General features: G+C 42.8%; 1 protein-coding gene across 6 annotated transcripts in view; it reads left to right on the top strand.

Moving 5' to 3' along the window:
• SARNP (SAP domain containing ribonucleoprotein) overlaps nucleotides 1–19,388 on the top strand; it is a 67,611-nt gene that overhangs the window by 27,210 nt on the left and 21,013 nt on the right. For all 6 annotated transcript variants that reach the window (XR_002731389.2, XR_002731388.1, XM_023210856.1 and 3 more), the window contains exon 9: nucleotides 1,375–1,443. Coding sequence is in view for 4 of the 6 variants with exons in the window: in XM_023210856.1 (XP_023066624.1) it covers nucleotides 1,375–1,443 (69 nt within the window). In the remaining 2 variants the exon portion in view is untranslated. The remainder of the gene's footprint in view (nucleotides 1–1,374; nucleotides 1,444–19,388) is intronic.

The following is a 19,388-nucleotide window of genomic DNA, read 5'->3' as shown; positions in this document are numbered from 1 at the left end:
TTTTTTTTTTTTTTTTTTTTTTTTTTTTTTTTTTTTTAAATACTATCCGTGAAATGTGAAATCAGAGTAAAGAATGGTAGAATAAAATGGCTTTCTGGACCATTGTTACTAGTCAGCATATTTTAAGAATGGTAACAAATACTGTGGTGAAATAGAATCAGCTTTATGAAATCCTGCTTTAGGGGTTGCTGTTTAACATTGTAAGTTAAGATTTAATATTATTAAATTTCCTAAATATTCTTTTTTTTTTTTTTTTTGAGATGGAGTTTCATTCTTGTTGCCCAGGCTGGAGTGCAGTGGTGCAATCTCAGCTTACTAAAACCTCTGCCTCCTGGGTTCAAGGAATTATTCTGCCTCAGCCTCCCAAGTAGCTGGGATTACAGGTGCCCCCCCACCATGCCTGGCTAATTTTTGTATTTTTAGTAGAGATGGGGTTTCACCATGTTGGCCAGGCTGGTCTTGAACTCCTGACCTCAGGTGATCTGCCCACCTCAGCCTCCCAAACTGCTGGGATTACAGGCATGAGCTACTGCACCTGGCCCTAAATAATTCTTACAGGAGTAATGAGTCCATGTACCAAGGTTTCCAAGAAAGAGGAGGGAAGAGAATCGAGTGGGTAGTGGTTATAGATTGTCTTCTGCAAAAGGTGCTTCTGTAATAGTTTCTCTTTGCTTAGAGATAGATTTAAGAAATACTTGCAGAGCCGGGCGCAGTGCCTCAAGCCTGTAATCCCAGCACTTTGGGAGGCCAAGACGGGTGGATCACGAGGTCAGGAGATCGAGACCATCCTGGCTAACATGGTGAAACTCCGTCTCTACTAAAAAAATGCCAAAAAAAACTAGCTGGGCGAGGTGGCGGGTGCCTGTAGTCCCAGCTACTCGGGAGGCTGAGGCAGGAGAATGGCATAAACCCGGGAGGCGGAGCTTGTAGTGAGCTGAGATACGGCCCCTGCACTCCAGCCTGGGTGACAGAGCGAGACTCCGTCTCAAAAAAAAAAAAAAAATTACTTGCAGAGATGATATGAGAATTAATGATTTTGGATTGAGAATGGTAGACTTGTTTGGAGGTGATGATTTAGACATGTGTTTGCTTTCTCCAGCAGTGTTTGCCTTCCCTTGATCTTAAGCCCTCCTTAGGCTATTGACATCTGTGATAAATGCAGGAGGCAGGACTGAATGTTTCACTGCATTCCAGAAGAGGCCTTTTAATAATCAGTGGACTGGATGGTTGCTGCTTAGTTTTCTTATTTTTCTCATAGGGTATCTTTGATGTTATAGGCTTGTTTGAACTCTTAGCTTTAGACTATAGTTTCTGCATTTTTTGTTTTCTCTTTTGATTTTTTAAAACTGTATTCTTTCCCCTATGTTTTTATAGGTTAACTTGGATAAGCTGAAGGAAAGAGCTCAAAGATTTGGTTTGAATGTCTCTTCAATCTCCAGAAAGGTAATGTAGGTTTGATGGAAGTAATGTTTTCGTGACATTAGAGCAGCTTATGGGAACTACGTAGTCTGGAAATGACCCTCCTGAGAATGTAACTGGCTACAAAGCATTTCATTTCACATACTCGTTTGACTGTCACCTCCTCTTGCTGGCTCTTGATTATATTATAGGAATTATTTCACAAGCCGATTGCTTTTTCCCGTGGATTGTTTTCATAGCTTTCACCCAGGCTGCTAGATCATGGTCTGTATTTCTTTTCTTTCTTTCTTTTTTTTTTTTTTTGACACAGGGTCATTCTGTTGCCAGACTGGAGTGCAGTGGTGTGATCACGGCTCACTGCAGGCTTGACCTCCTTGGGCTCAGGTGATCTTCCCACATCAGCCTCTCACGTAGCTAAAACTGCGGCGTGTGCCACCATGCCCAGCTAATTTTTTTCTGTTTTTGGTAGAGATGAGATTTTGCTGTGTTACACAAGCTGGTCTCGAACTCCTGGGCCTAAGGGATCCACCCACTTCTGCCTCCCAAAGTGCTGGGATTACAGGCGTGAGCCATTGCACCCAGCCTGAGTATGGTCTATATTTCTGTTGGTTAAGATGTTGAATTCAGTGACGTTAAAACTTATTACAACTACTTTAACTTTGATAATAGGCATAATGGGAATTAAATAATCAGGAGAAGATAGTCTTGTTTTTAGGTCAAAAGTACTTAGAAATAAAACTTGGAGGATTGGTGGAACAAAAATAAAAAAGATAATTCATTCTTTATGCCCCTCTGCTAACTGATGTTAGTTAGTTTATTAAGCAAGGTGACTTTATTTACTTCATGCTGTGTGGGGTGATTGGTTCCCCAGGGCATAGTTGCCTTTGTAGTTTTGCTAGGCACATTGGAGAAAATGATAAGGATTTTTCTATTTGCCTAGAGCAGGTGATCTCTTAATCGTTGTTGTTTAGAACAGGAACATGTTTCTTGGTTGTCAAAGTGGTGGCAGGGTATTTGAAACCAGAAAAACCATCATTTAAGAAAAAAATCAGCCGGGCATGGTGACTCACGCCTGTAATCCTAGCACTTTGGGAAGCCGAGGTGGGCGGATCACCTGAGGTCAGGAGTTCGAGACCAGCCCGGCCAACATGGTGAAACCCTGTCTCTAGTAAAACTGCAAAAATTATCCGGTCGTGGTGGCACATGCCTTAATCCCAGCTACTTGGGAGACTGAGGCAGGAGAATCACTTGAACCCAGGAGGCGGAGGTTGTAGTGAGCCGAGATCATGTTTCTGTACTCTAGCCTGGGCAACAGAGTGAGACTCTGTCTCAAAAAAAGAAAAAAAATCATTATTTCCAACTCAGCATAAAAGTATTTAGCTCTCTAGAAAGCCGTTGGAAGAAACTTACCTGACATTGGTTATATATTTTGCTTAATAAAAAAACTAAACACTAAAGGTAATCATTATTGTGCCACTATGGAACACTTGTGCACAACTTTGTTCCATCTTCCATTTAGGTTAACTTTTTTTTTTTTTTCCAATCTTTTTTGAGACAGGTTCTCACTGTGTCACCCAGGTTGCAGTGCAATAGCATGATCACAGCTCATTGCAGCCTCGATTTCCCAGGCTCAAGCAAGCCTCCCACCTCAGCCTCCTGAGTAGGTGGGACCACAGATGTGTGCCACCATGCCTGGCTAGTTTTTTGAATTTTTTTTAAGAGACGAGGTCTCCCTGTGTTGCCTAGCTGGTCTCGAACTCCTGGCCTCAAGCCATCCTCCTGCCTTGGCCTCCCAAAATGCGGGACTATAGGTGTGAGCCACTGCACCTGGCCTGGGTTATCATTTTTTGTATTAACCAGAAATATAGCATCAGGTCCGTGTGCCTAGCATGATGCTGAGACCATCTATGCTCAGTGGGAATACTTACTCATTTATGTGAAGTAGGAAAAAATTTGGAGTTGAGAGGCAGAGTATGTGATTCTTAAGCCACATACACCTTAATTGGGAAGGGCTGTTATAAACCAAAGGTCACTTGTGTTGTGCCAGATGGCCAAGGGGAAGGGTGCCTTGGATCTGTGGCCCTAGTTCTCGTCTGTCTTCTCCTTTTTTATATGAGGGCTAGATGTCTGAGAACCCCAGCAGTAAAAATTCACTCCATCTTCTAAGGAATTGTCTGTGTTCCTTCAGAATTTACAAAATTGAACATCATATCTCTTACTACATAGCTCATAGCTCCTACTACACATTGCTGAGTAAAATTTGTCTATCAATGCTATACTATATACCTGTGTTATTTTTATAGTATTTCATTACAGGAATATCAGGTCTTTCTCTTCCCTTCCCTAGACTTTTTCTCTTTCTTTGACCTTTTTTCATTTTTAGTCCACAGGAGGCTGAGTAAAACAGATACATATATTAACTTTGTTACTTTGAGCAAATTACTGAACTTCTTTGATCCTCATCTGTAAGACTTAGAGCAATACCTAGCAACCTGATGATGAGGAGTAAATAATTGGGTACAGGGCCAGGTGCAGTGTCTTATGCCTGAAATCCCATTATTTTGGGAGGCTGAGGTAGGAGGATTAATTGAGCCCAGGAGTTTGAGGCTGCAGTGAGCCATGATAGTGACACTGCACTCCAGCCTGGGTAACAGAGTGAGACCCTGTCTTTTTTTTTTTTTTTTTTTTCCCTGAGACAGGGTCTTGTTCTGTCACCCAGGCAGTGCAATGGTGCAATGGTGCGATCTCAGCTCACTACAATCTCTGCCTCCTGGGTTCAAGTGATTTTTCCCACCTCAACCTCCTGAGTAGCTGAGAATGTGGGAGTGCGCCACCACACCCAGCTAATTTTGCATTTTTAGTAGAGATGGAGTTTCTCCATATTGTCCAAGCTGGTCTCGAACTTTTGGTCTCAAGTGATCCACCCACCTTGGCCTCCCAAAGTGCTGGGATTACAGGCATGAGCCACTGCACATGGCCTAGACTCTGTCTTTAAAAATAAAAATTGTATACAGCATTCAAAATTACCTAACAGTGATACTTTGACCCTCAATAAATGTTGGTTTTCTTCCTTTTTTCTTAGTTTAGTTCTGTTGGTAAATTGCCTTTATGGCCTTAAAATTGAGTCAATTAATTTGACTCAATTTTAGTTTTTGTTGATCATTGATAAGATTTCAGTGCCCATTTTAAGTCTCTGGAGGGTTGTAATACAATAATGGTAATTGGCAGAACTCTGGCTATGAGCTTCCTTCTCTAATAACATTGATTGCCAATATGTATAGCATATTTTTTTATTTGCATATGTGCTAGAGTAGTGCTTCTGAAATTATCTGTGGCAAAAAACTAGTTTAAAAATTTTTTTGATTATTGCAGAGTGATAACTTTTATAAAATGCAATTAAAATGTTGCAATAGTATTAAATTATTCTGAACGTTTCTTAACATTTTCAATTTCTGGACCTTTACACACTGGTAAGAAACAGTTTGGAGACTAGCACCAGGAGGCAGACTATATTTTAAGTAGCACTTTACTAGAATATGTATGGTTTCTAGGGACTACTTCACTTGGAGATTTGTGACCTTTTGAGATGTCCTCTTTGAGTATAGGCCCCATTTACATTGGTTGTAAGTCTTGATTTTCAGAACCATCCTAATTTAAACAGTTTGGTCTGTTTTGTACCGTAAACCGTCACAGTGTCCCAGAAATGCTGATGTTTTGCTATCTACACCAGCACTGTCCAATAAAACTTATTTTACAAAGCCATTTGTGGCTAGTGGCTACTGTATTGGACAACTCATATCTAGCTAATATCTCCCACACAGCTTTCATACTTGGAAGTGGCATAGAAATTACTTGTCAGACCACATACTTGCACCACTGTTAATCTGTAGCTAGAGAATTTTTTTTAATAATTGTAGAAAATATAAGCAGTTTCATTGTAAATCTGTGAAAGGAGAGAAGTTGGAGGAAAAGGAGTAAGACATAAGAAAAGTAAGGATTCTTTTTTTCTAGAACTTACTGTTCTAGTGAACAGTTCCACATCCTGGAATTGCAGCTGGGTACATTGTCTGGTGAGAATTGGCTAGTTCTTGTGCTTAACTATTTATCACCAGAATGAGTTGTTACCTAGTGTTTGGTTGGTTGGCAGAGGTTAGTGACTTAGTTAAGTGGCAGTTAAGAACTGCCAGATGAGCATACTTTTGTCCACTTCATCCTGGGATTCTGGGTTCCAGTGTAACCTTCTATATAATTTGGTCACTTGTCTTTCAAGTTGTATAATTCTCTAGGTACAGATTTTATTCAGTTAGATGTGGTACACATAGTGGCAGTTAGCAGGTAATGTAGCCTCTTCTCCTAGTATTCTAAGCAAGACAATGAAAAACCCACTTTTTGTCATCTCTATTGCATGGGGTTTGTCTGCTTGATCCAACTTATGTCCCTGCTTGCTTGCTGATTTCTCTTTAGTGGACTTGGCTACTGATCAGTGTAGTATATGAATAAAGAGAGGAAGTATGTGAGAGCAAATGAGCTATGGATTGAATAATGTTCATGATTGATTTCTTTTTTTCTTTTTTTTAGAGATAGGGTCTCATATGTTGCCCAGGCTGGTCTCCAATTCCTGGGCTCAACTGATCCTTCTGCCTCAGCTTCCCAAAGTGCTGGGATTACAGGTGTTAGCCACTGTGTCCAGCCTTTTTTTGTTTTTGTTTTTTTTTTATTGTCATAATCTGCTCATCTCCTTTTCATATTTTAGATTTATGGCTTGAGCATATTACAGATTTAAGGAACCTGAGTCTCTGCTATTTTTCCTAGGCTGACTTTTGCATGACTAATTATATATTTCAGTTTTTAGCTCCACTAGTGTACTATACACATATCAGGCACTACACAGAAATGTAAAGAAATCTCTCTCCCACCTCCCCCCAGCCTCCCCTAAATCATCATCTCCTTTTCTCTCTGCCCAAGAAAAGTCTGTTCGTTCATGTTTCCAGCTTAAGTCTCAGTGAATAGAATCTTATTGGTTTAGACTAATGGAAAGTGACAAGGCGAAGAATGGCATTGGCATTTACAGAAATTTTTTACACAAGAGGCTGTAAATTGTCCCCTTCAACTCTTTGGACTGTTTGAGGATAGAGTGGCATGGCTTTTCTCATAAATCTCATGGTGACAATGGACTAACAAACCTCCCACCCCCCTCAAACAAAACAAAACAAAACAAAACTAAGATAAATAACATCTAGCTGGTTTGCTCTCATTGATCACCAGCTAGGTTTTCTCTCTTGTGCTTGACTGGTTGTTTTTCCTCCCTCTGTTTCCCGTGCCTCCCAAGAGAAGTAGTGTTTGGGTCAGTGCCGTTGGTGAAGGACAGAACTTAGCCTGGCACATAGGAAACCATTTTTATTTTTCTTTTAAGACAGGGTCTTTGTCACCCGGGCTGGAGTGCAGTGATGCAATGATAGCTCACTGCAGCCTCAGCCTCCTAGGGTCAAGTGATCCTTCCGCCTCAGCCTCCTGAGTAGCTGGGACTACAGGTGTGCGCCACCACACCCAGCTAATTTTAGTATTTTTTGTAGAGATGAGGTTTCACCATGTTACCCAGGCTGGTCTTTTTGAACTCCTGGACTCAAGCAGTCTTCCAGCCTCAGCCTCCCAAAGTGCTGAGATTACAACCGTGAGCCACTGTGACTGGAAACTCATCTTCGAAAGGAGTTTGAAGCCTGGGCAACATAATGAGACTCTGTCTTCTATAAAAAGTAAAAACAAATTAGCCAGGTGCAGTGTGGCACACGCCTCTGGTCCCAGCTACTTAGGAGACTTAGGAGGGAGGATTGCTTCAGCCCAGGAGGTCAAGACTGCAGTGAGCCACGTTCATATCACTGCATGCCAGCCTGAGTGATGGAGCGAGACCCCATCTCCATAAAAAATTTTTAAAAAGAAGAGAATGGGAGATGGATAGAGGGAATAAAGCCAGCTCAGTTAATATATTTGTAGTCAAGGGATATTAGTTTTGGTAAAAACTAAGTCTGGGCTTAGTGCTATGGTATTAACTGCTGTGCTAATTTGAGTGGATTGTTTTGTATTTTTCAAACATTGGCACCTCGGGAAGGAGGAACTTGGTACTTTAGGACATTATAGGAAATTCATCTACATGGATATTTAAAAAACAAAACAAGTCTAATCCCAGGCACTAAGCAGAAAACTGGAATGTGGTTGATATTCTTTTCTTTCCCCAGGAATGTGAGGGCGGTATATGTTACTGATTCTTGGTTACTAATAGAAGGTACAAGGATCTTATATCATTATTGACCTTAGTACATCTTCCTTTTTTATGTATTAGAATAGTACCAGGATTTTTCTACTTCCAGCCCTTCATATAGGTAACTGTCCTAAAGAGTTATCTCAGCTGGGTGCAGTGGCTCACACCTGTAATCCCAGCACTTTGGGAGGCCGAGGCGGGCGATCACAAGGTCAGGAGATTGAGACCATCCTGGCTAACATGGTGAAACCCCATCTCTACTAAAAATACAAAAATTAGCCGGGCATGGTGGCGGGCGCCTGTAGTACCAGCCACTCGGGAGGCTGAGGCAGGAGAATGGTGGGAATCCTGGGAGGTGGGGCTTGCAGGGAGCCGAGTTTGCACCACTGCACTCCAGCCTGGGCGACAGAGCGAGACTCCATATCCAAAAAAAAAGAGTTATCTTAAGTCCAGTAAACCCTGAAGGATACTTTTCCCAGGTTTATGATTTTTGCCACGCTTATTTTCTGATGGGTATGATCTGTGTTAACACAGTGTCACAATATAAAAAGTTTAGACTGGGCAGAGGTTCACACCTGTAATCCTAGCTCCAGTACTTTGAAGTGTCACTTGATCCCAGGAGTTTGAGACCAGCCTGGGCAACATAATAAGATCCTATCTCTACAAAAAATAAAAATAGCCAGGTATGGTGGTGAGTGCCTGTAGTCCCAGCTTCTTGAAAGGCTGAGGTGGAAGCATTGCTTGAGTCCAAGAGGTCAAGTCTGCAGTAAGCCATGATGGCATCACTGCACTTTAGCCTGGGAAACAGAGCAAGACCCTATCTGAACAACAACAACAAAGAATATAAAAAGGTTGAAAATAGACTATGCCTCTACTGACTTCTTCATGAGGCTGGTGACTAGAATATTCTTGGGTAGCTGCAGTGATCATTTTCATGAACCTTTTGTATTACATTTTTTATCACCATTGGTAGGAGATGAACCACTTCACAGTAAGTGAGATATTGGATGTGCCTTTTTTTGTTTGTTTGTGTTTGTTTTGTTTTTGAGATGGAGTTTTGCTCTTTTGCCCAGGCTGAAGTGCAGTGGCGCGATCTCAGCTCAGTGCAACCTCTGCCTTCCGGTTTTAAGTGATTCTCCTGCCTCAGCCTCCCAAGTAGCTGGGATTGCAGGCACCCGCCACCACGCCTGGCTAATTTTTGTATTTTTAGTGGAGATCGGGTTTCACCATGTTGGCCAGGCTGGTCTCAAACTCGTGACTTTGTGATCTGCCCGCCTTGGCCTCCCAAAGGGACCTGCCTTGTTTGTTAGGAGCTTGTCACTTAACTGTATTGAGGTACCATAGAGGAAGCTGAGACAAAGTCAATTCACAGTACAGACGGGCACCAGTCTTCTAGCATACAGATTTCATTGTAGCTAACTAATGGCATGCTGTTCTCAATTCACTCTCTGGAGGGCCTGTTGTATTCTATCTTCTATTCTCCCACCATCTGAAATAAGTGAAGAAATACTTGTTTGTTCCTTTGCTTCAATGCTGGGTTTTGGTGTAGAGGTTAGTCATTGGGATGTGGAAAGATGAAAGAAGTTCATACAGCAGTCCTTCCTTACCTGTGGTTGTGCTTTCTGTTGTTTCAGTTACCCTCAGTCAACCACAGTCCTAAAATATTAAATGGAAAATTCCAGAAATAGTTTATAACTTTTAAATTGCACACTGTTCTGAGTAGCATGATAAAATCTTGCCCTGTCCTGCTCAGGTATGTGAATCATCCCCTTGTCCAGCATATCCCTACTACTTCCCCATTAGGGCAATGCTTGTGTTGAAGTAACTGTTATTTTACTTAATATTGGCCCTAATGCACAAGAGTAGTGATGCTGGCATATTGTTGTAATTTTTTTTTTTTTGAGACAGAGTTTTGCACTTGTTGCCCAGGCTGGAGTGCAGTGGCGTGATCTTGGATCACTGCAACCTTTGCCTCCTGGGTTCCGGTGATTTTCCCTGCTTCAGCCTCCCAAGTAGCTGGGATTACAGGCATGTGCCACCATGCCCAGCTAGTTTTTAATTTTATTTATTTTTTATTTATTTATTTTTTGAGATAGAGTTGCTCTGTCGCCCAGGCTGGATGGAGTGTAGTGGCACAATCTCAGCTCACTGCAACCTCCGCCTCCTGGGTTCAAGCAATCCTCCTGCCTCAGCCTCCGGAATAGTTGGGATTACAGGCATGTGCCACTATGCCCGGCTAATTTTTTTTGTATTTTTAGTGGAGATGGGGTTTCACCATATTGGCCAGGCTGGTCTTGAACTTCTGACCTTGTAATCTGCCCACCTTAGCCTCCCAAAGTGCTGGGATTACAGGCATGAGCTACTGCGCCCGGCGTTATTTATTTATTTAGAGACAAGGTTTTGCTCTGTCACCAGGCTGGAGTGCAGTGGCATGAACACAGCTCACTGCAGCCTCCGCCTCCCGGGCTTAAGTGACCCTCCCACCTCAGCCTGATGAGTAGCTGGGACTACAGGTACACACCAACATGCCCAGCCAATTTTTTAATTTTTTTGTAGAGACAGGGTCTCACTATGTTACCCAAGCTGGTCTCAAACTCCTGGGCTCAGATGATCCTCCCGCCTTGGTCTCCCAAAGTGCTGGGATTACAGGGTTGGGCCACCATGCCTGGCCTGTTCTATTTCATTATTGCTGTTAATCTCTTATTGTGTCTGATTTAAAAATTAAAATTGCAGGTAAAAACAGTATATATAGAGTTTGGTACTATTTGAGGCTTCCGGGGGTTTTAGAATGTATCCCTCTTGTATAAGAGGGACTACTATACTATGGTTTTAGAAGTTGGTCACCAGCCTTCTCAGAGGGTCTGTAATTAGGATTTGTTTGTTTGAGTATGGCTGTATAAAGGAAGAATGATGGGGCCATGCATAGGATATTACCAACATGGAACTTTATAAACCTAAGGAACCATAAACTATGGTGAAGAGTTTGGTAGAGTATCTTTAAAGGAAGTAGTGGTAGAAGAATTAGATCCCAGAACAGGTTGGAAAAGTAGCCTGCTTAGTAAGTTTGGGTTCTATTCAGATATACTCAAGCAGCAGTGCCTAGGCTTGGTGTAAAATTTAATTCTCCATTTCTCTTTCTCATACAGCCATGGGACCAAGAAAAACGCAGATAGTAGATTTGTAAATGGAAAAAAACAAAACTAAATGTAGGCCCCTGAGCCATTGATACCTCACTGATCAAGAGCTTTTGGGGGAATTTCCCCCTCCTTCATCCTAGGTTATTTCAATAATTGTTCTTTTCAACTTAGATTAACCAACAAGAAAAGATTACTCTATGGTAGATAGAGATAGCAATTGAGAGAGTGGATATCTTAGAAGATAAATTTCAGGAAAAGCTAAAACTCAGCCTCATATAGTCTTCAGGATTTCTTAGATAATGTTTCTTGGAGTTTTTTGTTTTGTTTTGTTTTGTTTAGTTTTTTTGTTTTTTTGTGTGTTTTGTTTTGTTTTGCTTTGCTTTTTGAGACAGTCTCACTCTGTCCCCCAGGCTGGAGTGCAATGGCATTATCTTGGCTCACTGCAACCTCTGCCTCTCAGGTTCAAGTGATTCTCCTGCCTCAGCCTCCCGAGTAGCTTGGATTACAGGTGCGTGCCACCATGGCCGGCTAATTTTTTGTATCTTTAGTAGAGACAGGGTTTCACCATGTTGGCCAGGCTGGTCTTGAACTCCTGATCTCGTGATCCGCAGGCCTCGGCCTTCCAAAATGCTGGGCTTACAGGCGTGAACTACAGCGTCTGGCCTCTTGGAGCATTTTTAAGACTAAACAAATGTTTAACCTCTCTTTTACATTCCCTTTTCATTCATAATACTTTGAAAATAAATATTTGGCCTTTTCAAGGAGAGATACAATGTGTAATCCTGTATCTGTTTTCTTCTTCTCTGTCTCCTCCCCTTTAAGATAAAACAATGTTGTACTCTTCCCCACCCTCCCAGTGGAACAAACTTTGAGAGAGTGGTAAAAGGAGCTGTTTAAAGGGGAAACAGGCCAGCACAGTGACTCACACCTGTAATCTCGGCACTTTGAGAGGCCGAGGTGGGTGGATCACCTCAGGTCAGGAGTTTGAGACCAGCCTGGCCAACATGGTGAAACCCCATCTCTAGTAAAAATACAAAAATTAGCTGGGTATGGTGGCTCACGCCTGTAGTCCCAACTACTCGGGAGGCTTAATCACGAGAATTTCTTGAACCCTGGAGGTGGAGGTCTCAGTGAGCTGAGATCATGCCACTGCACTCCAGCCTGGGCAACTGAGGGAGACTTGGTCTCAAAAATAATATTAAGAAAAATAGGCCAGGCGTGGTGGCTCATGCCTATAATCCTAGCACTTTGGGAGGCTGAGGCGGGCGGATCATGAGGTCAGGAGATCGAGACCATCCTGGCTAACACGGTGAAACCCCGACTCTACTAAAAAATACAAAAAAAAAATTAGCCAGGCGTGGTGACGGGCGCCTATAGTCCCAGCTACTCAGGAGGCTGAGGCAGGAGAATGGCGTGAACCCGGGAGGCGGAGCTTGCGTTGAGTTGAGTTCGCGCCACTGCACTCCAGCCTGGGCAACACAGCGAGACTCCGTCTCAAAAAAAAATAATAAATAAAATAAAATAAATAATAATAATAAAGAGGAAACAATAGGGGAAACTCTTTGACCTCAGTTTATTCCATCATCTGGTTCTTCATCTGGGTCCCTGCAGAGGAACAGAACTTGTCTTTTGTCTGTAACACAAATACACCATCTCCCTCCCTTCCCAGTTTCCCCCACACCCACACGTCTCACTTCCTTTTATTATGGGTCCAGTCAGTGATGTCAATTATGTGCACCATTCAACTGCTGTTGAACAAGTTGGCTATAGGAATTTGGAACAGCGAAGAGGCAGAATGGAGTTTTTCTCTCTCCTGACTACAGCAAGACAGTGTATTCTAATTTCAACCAGAGAAGTAGGAGACGGGTTTTTCTTTGCTCAACTTCGCCTTCTACTGTCCCACTATTCCCTGTAATCCCCTGTAAATACTTTTTACCTAGCCAATGTATGAGGAAAAAATTTGACAAGAGATGTTGGAAATAAAAATTGAACATTTTAAGAGGAAAAGTTTGGCCGGGTGTAGTGGCTCACACCTGTAATCCCAGCACTTTGGAAGGCTAAGGCGGGTGGATCGTGAGGTCAGGAGATCAAGAACATCCTGGCTAACACGGAAAAACCCTGTCTCTACTAAAAATATAAAAAATTAGCAGCACATGGTGGCATGCGCCTGTAGTCCCAGCTACTCGGGAGGCTGAGGCAGGAGAATCACTTGAACCCGGGAGGCAGAGGTTGCAGTGAGCCTAGATCACGCCACTGCACTCCATCCTGGGTGACAGAGTGAGACTCTGTCTCAAAAAATAAATAAATAAATGAAGAGGAAAAGTCTTTAATGTTTAGGGAAACAAGGTGAAATTTTTGATGCTATGTCAGCATTCATGGCTGGTACTTTGTGCTAAATTTATGGTAAACTGGGTATTTGGGAAAGTTCTGTTAGATGTTTAGACTTCCCTGAAGGTGCATAGCTGAGATCATAAAGCTCTGGTACCTTTTAATTTTATGTATTTCTCTCTCATTTCATTCATTGAATTTGCACCTGAAGAACTTCAGGTAAAGAAATTTGTAGTAAGAAAAACTCTTTTCTGTTTCCCCTGGTCAATACCCCCTCCATAATGTCTTTGCATTCCTTCGTCTAACATGTCAGAATTGATGGCTTTGATAAAAAACAAGTTTTATGCCTCTCTTTGGCCCCCTGCTCATCTTTGCCACAAGAGTAAACATAGCCTGAAAGGGAGAGGAGTGGTGGATTCTGTTAAGTCTATTTTACTTTTCAATATGTTCAGTCATTTTTGCCAGCCTCTTTCTTGAGATGGGCTTATTCTCTGGGTAAGAGTTTTTTCTTTTTTCTTTTGAAAGTACCACTCTTAGTACATAAGGTAAATAATTTTAAAAATTACATTATATCTGGTTGTATATCTAATTTTGGGGTGATAGACAGTTGGCCTGGCCTTTCTGAGTGAAGCAATATCTATCCACACTCCCAGATACTCTCCCCAGCTGTGGTGAAATGTGAGCTCTCTGAATCCAAGTATACTCAGCCCTCTGTATCCATGGGTTCTACATCTGTGGATCAAAAGCATTTGGGGGGAAAAATACAACAATAAAAAATAATACAAGTGAAACAGGATCGTATAACAGCTATTCATATAACATTTACATTCTATTAGTTGTAAGTACTCTGGAGATGATTTAAAGTATATAGGCGGATGAGCATAGGTTATATGCAAATACTATGCTTTTTTTTTTTTTTTTTTTTTAAAGATACGGTCTCACTGTCTTATAGAGTGCTGTGTCCCAGATCCTGGCTCACTGCAGCCTCCACCTCCTAGGCTCAAGTAACCCCACCTCATTCCTCGCAAGTAGCTGGGACCACAGGCATGCACCACCACGCCCGGCTAATTTTATTTTGCAGAGACAAGGTCTCCCTATTTTGCCCAGGCTACTCTCAAACTCCTGGACTCAAGCAGTCCTCCTGCCTTTCAAAGTGCTTAGATTACAGGCGAAAGCCACTGCACCTAGCCTTATGTCATTTTGTATAAGGGACTTGAGCTCCCACAGATTTTGGTATCTGCAGGTGGGGGCGGGGGTGGTCCTGGAACCAGTGCTTCTTGGATTCTGAGGGACAACTGTATATCCTTCAGAGTGTCAATGGGAGGAAATAAAGTGGTGTTGGGGAAGGAATTTTTTGGCATATGTGTATGTGATTAATTTTTTTGATAGGAAATTTTGGTTAAAGGCTCCTCATGGTGTGAGAGCTACAGCAGAATGGGAATGTTTAAAATGTATGTTAATACTTGAGAGGTTTATGCATGTGGGTTCAGTTAAAATAAGATTGAACAATTATGGGATAGTTCATTTTCTTATGTACTCACCAAAGTAGCAGAGTTGCTCTTCATGACAGATACCTTAAGGAGGTCAGATCCCATAGTATTTTGGAGGTGGATGTGGGGACGAGGCAGGACATCAAATTGGAGATACTTTAAGGGGATTACTTGGTGGTGATGTTTGTAAATTAGCAAAGACCCCATTTTTAATATAATATGAAGTCCCTTGTTAAGATCTAGAAAATTTTAACTCCTTTTTTCCTCTCCCCTTCCTTTGCTACTCTTTTTTTCATAGTTTTTTTTTTTCTTTCTTTTTTTTTTTTTTGAGACAGTCTCGCTATTTCCCAGGCTGGAGTGCAGTGGTATGATCCAGCTTACTGCAACCTCTGCCTCCTGGGTTCAAACAATTCTCCTGCCTCAGCTTCCTGAGTAGCTGGGACTACAAGTCGGCACCACCACGCCTGGCTAATTTTTGTATCTTTGGTAGAGGCCAGGTTTCACCATGTTGGCCAGGCTGGTCTCAAACTCCTGACTTCGGGTGATCCACCTACCTCGGCCTCCTAAAGTGCTGGGATTACAGGTGTGAGCCACCATACTTGTCCATCTCTTTTTCATGTTTTTTTTTTTTTAATTTAACCTTTTAACTTCCAGAGCAGATTCTTAGGACAGAAATAGAAATGTGTGGCCGGGCGTGGTGGCTTGAGCCTGTAATCTCAGTGCTTTGGGAGGCCAAGGCAGGCAGATCATGAGGTCAGGAGGTGGAGACCATCCTGGCTAACATGGTGAAACCCTGTCTCTACTAAAAATACAAAAAAAGTTAGCCGGGTGTGGTGGTGGGCACCTGTAATCCCAGCTGTTTGGGAGGCTGAGGCAGGAGAATGGCTTGAACCCGCGAGGCAGAGGTTGCAGTGAGCTAAGATTGCGTCACTGCACTCCAGTCTGGGCGACAGAGCAAGACTCCACCTCCAAAACAAACAAAAAAAATACAAATACAAATAGAAATGTGTTTTCAGGGTGTTGTACACTTGGAGTTTGTAACAAATATTAAATCTGGAAGTCCGTAGCAGGGGAGATATGTAACTGAGAAGATTATATTTGAAATACTTGATCTGGACTTTATTTATTTATTTTGAGGGAGTTCCACTCTCGTCACCCAAACTGGAGTGCAGTGATGCAATCTCAGCTCACTGCAACCTCCACTTCCTGGGTTCAGTCGATTCTCCTACCTCAACCTCCCGAGTAGCTGGGATTATGGGTGCATGCCGCCACGCCTGGCTAATTTTTGTATTTTTTTCTTTAGTAGAGACGGGGTTTCACCATGCTGGCTAGGCTGGTGTTGAACTCTTGACCTCAAAGTGATCCACCCACCTAGGCCTCCCAAAGTGCTGGGATTACAGGTGTGAGCCACTGTGCCCAGCCCCTTGATCTTGACATTAGAAAGTAATTATTGGTAGGGAGTTTATTGGGGTATAGAGGAGGCAGTTACAGAATTTGCATATCATACCCATGCTTAGGTATGAGGTGGTTGAAAAGAAGGAGCAATTAGAAATGAACAGAGGTGGTACAGTGGCTCATGCCTATAATCCCAACACTTTGGGAGGCCAAAGTGGGAGGATTACTTGAGCCCAGGAATTGAGACTGGCCTGTGCAGTATAGTGAGATCTTGTCTCTACAAGAAAATAAACAATTAGCTGGGTGGGGTGGCATGCCTGAAGTCCTTGCTACTTGGGAGGCTGAGGTGGGAGGATTGCTTGAGCCAGGGAGGTCCAGGCTGCAGCGAGCTGTGATCGTGCGACTGCACTCCAGCCTGGGTGACAGAGTGAGAGACTCTGTCTCAAAAAGAAAAAAGGGCCAGGTGCAGTGTCTCAAGCCTATAATTTCAGCATTTTGGGAGGCCAAGGCGGGTGGATCACTTGAGGTCAGGAGTTTGAGACCAGCCTGGCCAACATGGTGAAACCCCGTCTCTACTAAAAATACTAAAATTAGCCGGTGTGGTGGTGGGCACCTGCAGTCCCAGCTACTCAGGAGGCTGAGGCAGGAGAATCACTTGAACCTGGGAGGTGGAGGTTGCAGTGAGCAGAGATCACACCATTGCACTCCAGCCTGGGCAACAAGAGCAAAACTGTCTCAAAAAGAAAAAAAAAGAAGAAGAAGAAATCCCATTTTGCCTTTCCCCCACTTTATTGATACTCCTCCTTTTCCTTTGTATCAGTTCTGTAGGAAAAAATGCCTTTGTGTGCTGCCACCTAGTTGCCTCCCTCTTTTCCCCATATAACTGCAGTGTGCCCTGATCTTATTTTGGCATGTTCTTCCTGTATTAACTATGATGAAAGATTCTCTCTGCTTTTCTATTTGAATTGTAGGAGAGCAGTAAGACAGGTGTGCTACCCAGAATCCTCTGTGATTTCGTCACAGCTCTCTTTTTACCCCTCACATCTCTGCGGCTGAAATAGTGTTTGTAGGAAGCATAAACTTTGGAATACTCTTAGCATTTACAGGAGATAATTGGAGCAGGATAGGAGTCTTCTTTGGACTTGATGAGAAATTTTAAAAAGTTATTTGGTCTGTATTTTTTCAAAGCTACTTGAAATTGGCCCCAAATAATGGTTGCACATAAGGGTTACGGGGAACCTTTTAAAATACAGTTCTGTAGGCCTTCCCTTTTGAGATGTCGATTTATTAGGTTGGGTTGTGGCCTGAAATCTGCATTTTTAAATACTTTATATGAAAATAATCTGGTTTCCTAGTGCTCACTCTTAAATTTCTGAATGGTCAGTTAACTGTCCTCCCTTCTCTGTATGTTTTGGCTAAAACAGCATACACCTCTCCTGAAAAGTTTCAGCTTCCCAGGCTGGGCACGGTGGCTCATGCCTGTAATTCCAGCACTTTGGGAGGCCGAGGTGGGCAGATCACCTGAGGTTTGGGAGTTAGAGACCAGCCTGGCCAACATGGAGAAACCCTGTCTCTACTAAAAAATACAAAATTAGCCAGGTGTGCTGGTACATGCCTGTAATCCCATCTTCTCGGGAGGCTGAGGCAGGAGAATTGCTTGAACCTGGGAGACAGGTTGTGGTGAGCTGAGATCGTGCCATTGCACTCCAGCCTGGGCAGAAAGAGCAAAACTCTCTCTCAAAAAAAAAAAAAAAAAATTTCAGTTTCCCTCTACTGACTTCTTGATATTTCTGCCAGACTCTGCGTCACTTATCCTTAAAAGCAGCAGCTCCTTGGCTTTTAAGAGAGGGAGATGGGGACTTTTAATAGAAACTTGATTTCTGGGGGTCTCAAGTGTGAAGCCTTCATTTCCTCTACCTGCCTTGCTTTGTCCTACAGTCAACTAGAGCAAGACCAAAACGACCTCCTCTGGGGTTGACGAGGAGTGGGGTTGGGGAAAGAGCTTGATTTGGACAAGAGAAAGAAAAGGTGGTGGAACCTAGTGAGCGAGTAGTTCTTACCTGACTGTGTTCTTGGGCTTCAAATCCTGTGAAGATAAGAGGAGATACGATTCCTGGTGTTCTCTTTAAAGTTCCTAGCACCCTTGCCAGCCCTAGAAAGTTGACACTGATCTCACGCTTGAAAGAGACTATTGAGAGTAGGTTAAGATGGTTATATTGGGGAGGTGTGTTACGTGTATGTGTGTGGATAGTGTTAGAGTGTCTGCTAAGGTGGTGTACTTGCTGCTAGTCTAGTCTCTCACCTTCATCTACTTAAGCTCTGTGCATTGATTTTTGGGACCACCCTCTGTTCTGTTGTCTGGCTGGCATAAAGGCTCGGGAATAAACAGTTTCAGAAACTGGGGCAGGGGAGGTGACAGCTGTGTTTTTAAGCATCCAAGTGTTTCTGAGAGAATAACCATCAGTTGCTGTCATTCATCCTGAGAGTATGAAATTGGAAGCTCGCTTACCCTGGAGTGTTTCATAACCTTTACCTCTGGGAAGTCAAGACCATGTCATCATTAATCTACCATCGCCTGAAAGCCCCCAGGCTCTGCTTTTCATCCTGCCATCAGTCATGTGGCACTGAGATTCAGGAAAAGTGGCCAAAAGGCTCCCTCTTTTCCTTTTTCCATACTACCTTGCATTCCCTTGGAAATCAGACTGGCCTGAGAACTATTAACATCTTAATATGGTTACTCATTTACAGAGGGGGGCAGTTATTTGTTATTTTTGTGAAATATGACATCTTAGCTCTCTGTCAGCCTCTTTTCTATCACTCTAGGGAAAAGACTTCTGAGGGGGGAAAATAATAGCAGTACCTGAGCTCCCCTGAAATGCTTCTTTCTGCTTGTGAGGATTTTTCTCACTAGACTCTTTAGATTGGAATTTCTGCTTCTCACGCATGGTATAAGGAGGGATGATAAGTGAGTGAGCTTGTTACACTTGACCAGGCACAGTGCCTGGCTTGGTTAATTCTTTTGGTTGCAGAGAATAACGATGTTTTTTATTTGAATCCAGTAAAAGTACTCATGTTTTATGTTCTTGGGAATTACTGAGTTCAAATTCCCTAATGATGCTTGGGTTACACTTTGCTTTGTTTATCCTAGTTTCTTTTTATATGATCTGGAGTGGCACTGGTAATAAGATTGAAGAAGGTGGGCCGGGCGCAGTGTCTCACACCTGCAATCCTAGCACTTTGGGAGGCTGAGGCAGGTGGATCACCTGAGGTCAGGAGTTCGAGACCAGCCTGGCTAACATGGTGAAACCCTGTTTCTCCTAACACACCCACACGTGCACACACACACACACCCCCACACACCCA

The sequence above is a fragment of the Piliocolobus tephrosceles genome, chromosome 10, assembly GCF_002776525.5.
Source record: "Piliocolobus tephrosceles isolate RC106 chromosome 10, ASM277652v3, whole genome shotgun sequence".
NCBI lineage: Eukaryota > Metazoa > Chordata > Mammalia > Primates > Cercopithecidae > Piliocolobus > Piliocolobus tephrosceles.
The sequence above is the reverse complement of the archived record's forward strand: the minus strand, read 5'-3'. Positions and strand labels throughout refer to the sequence as shown.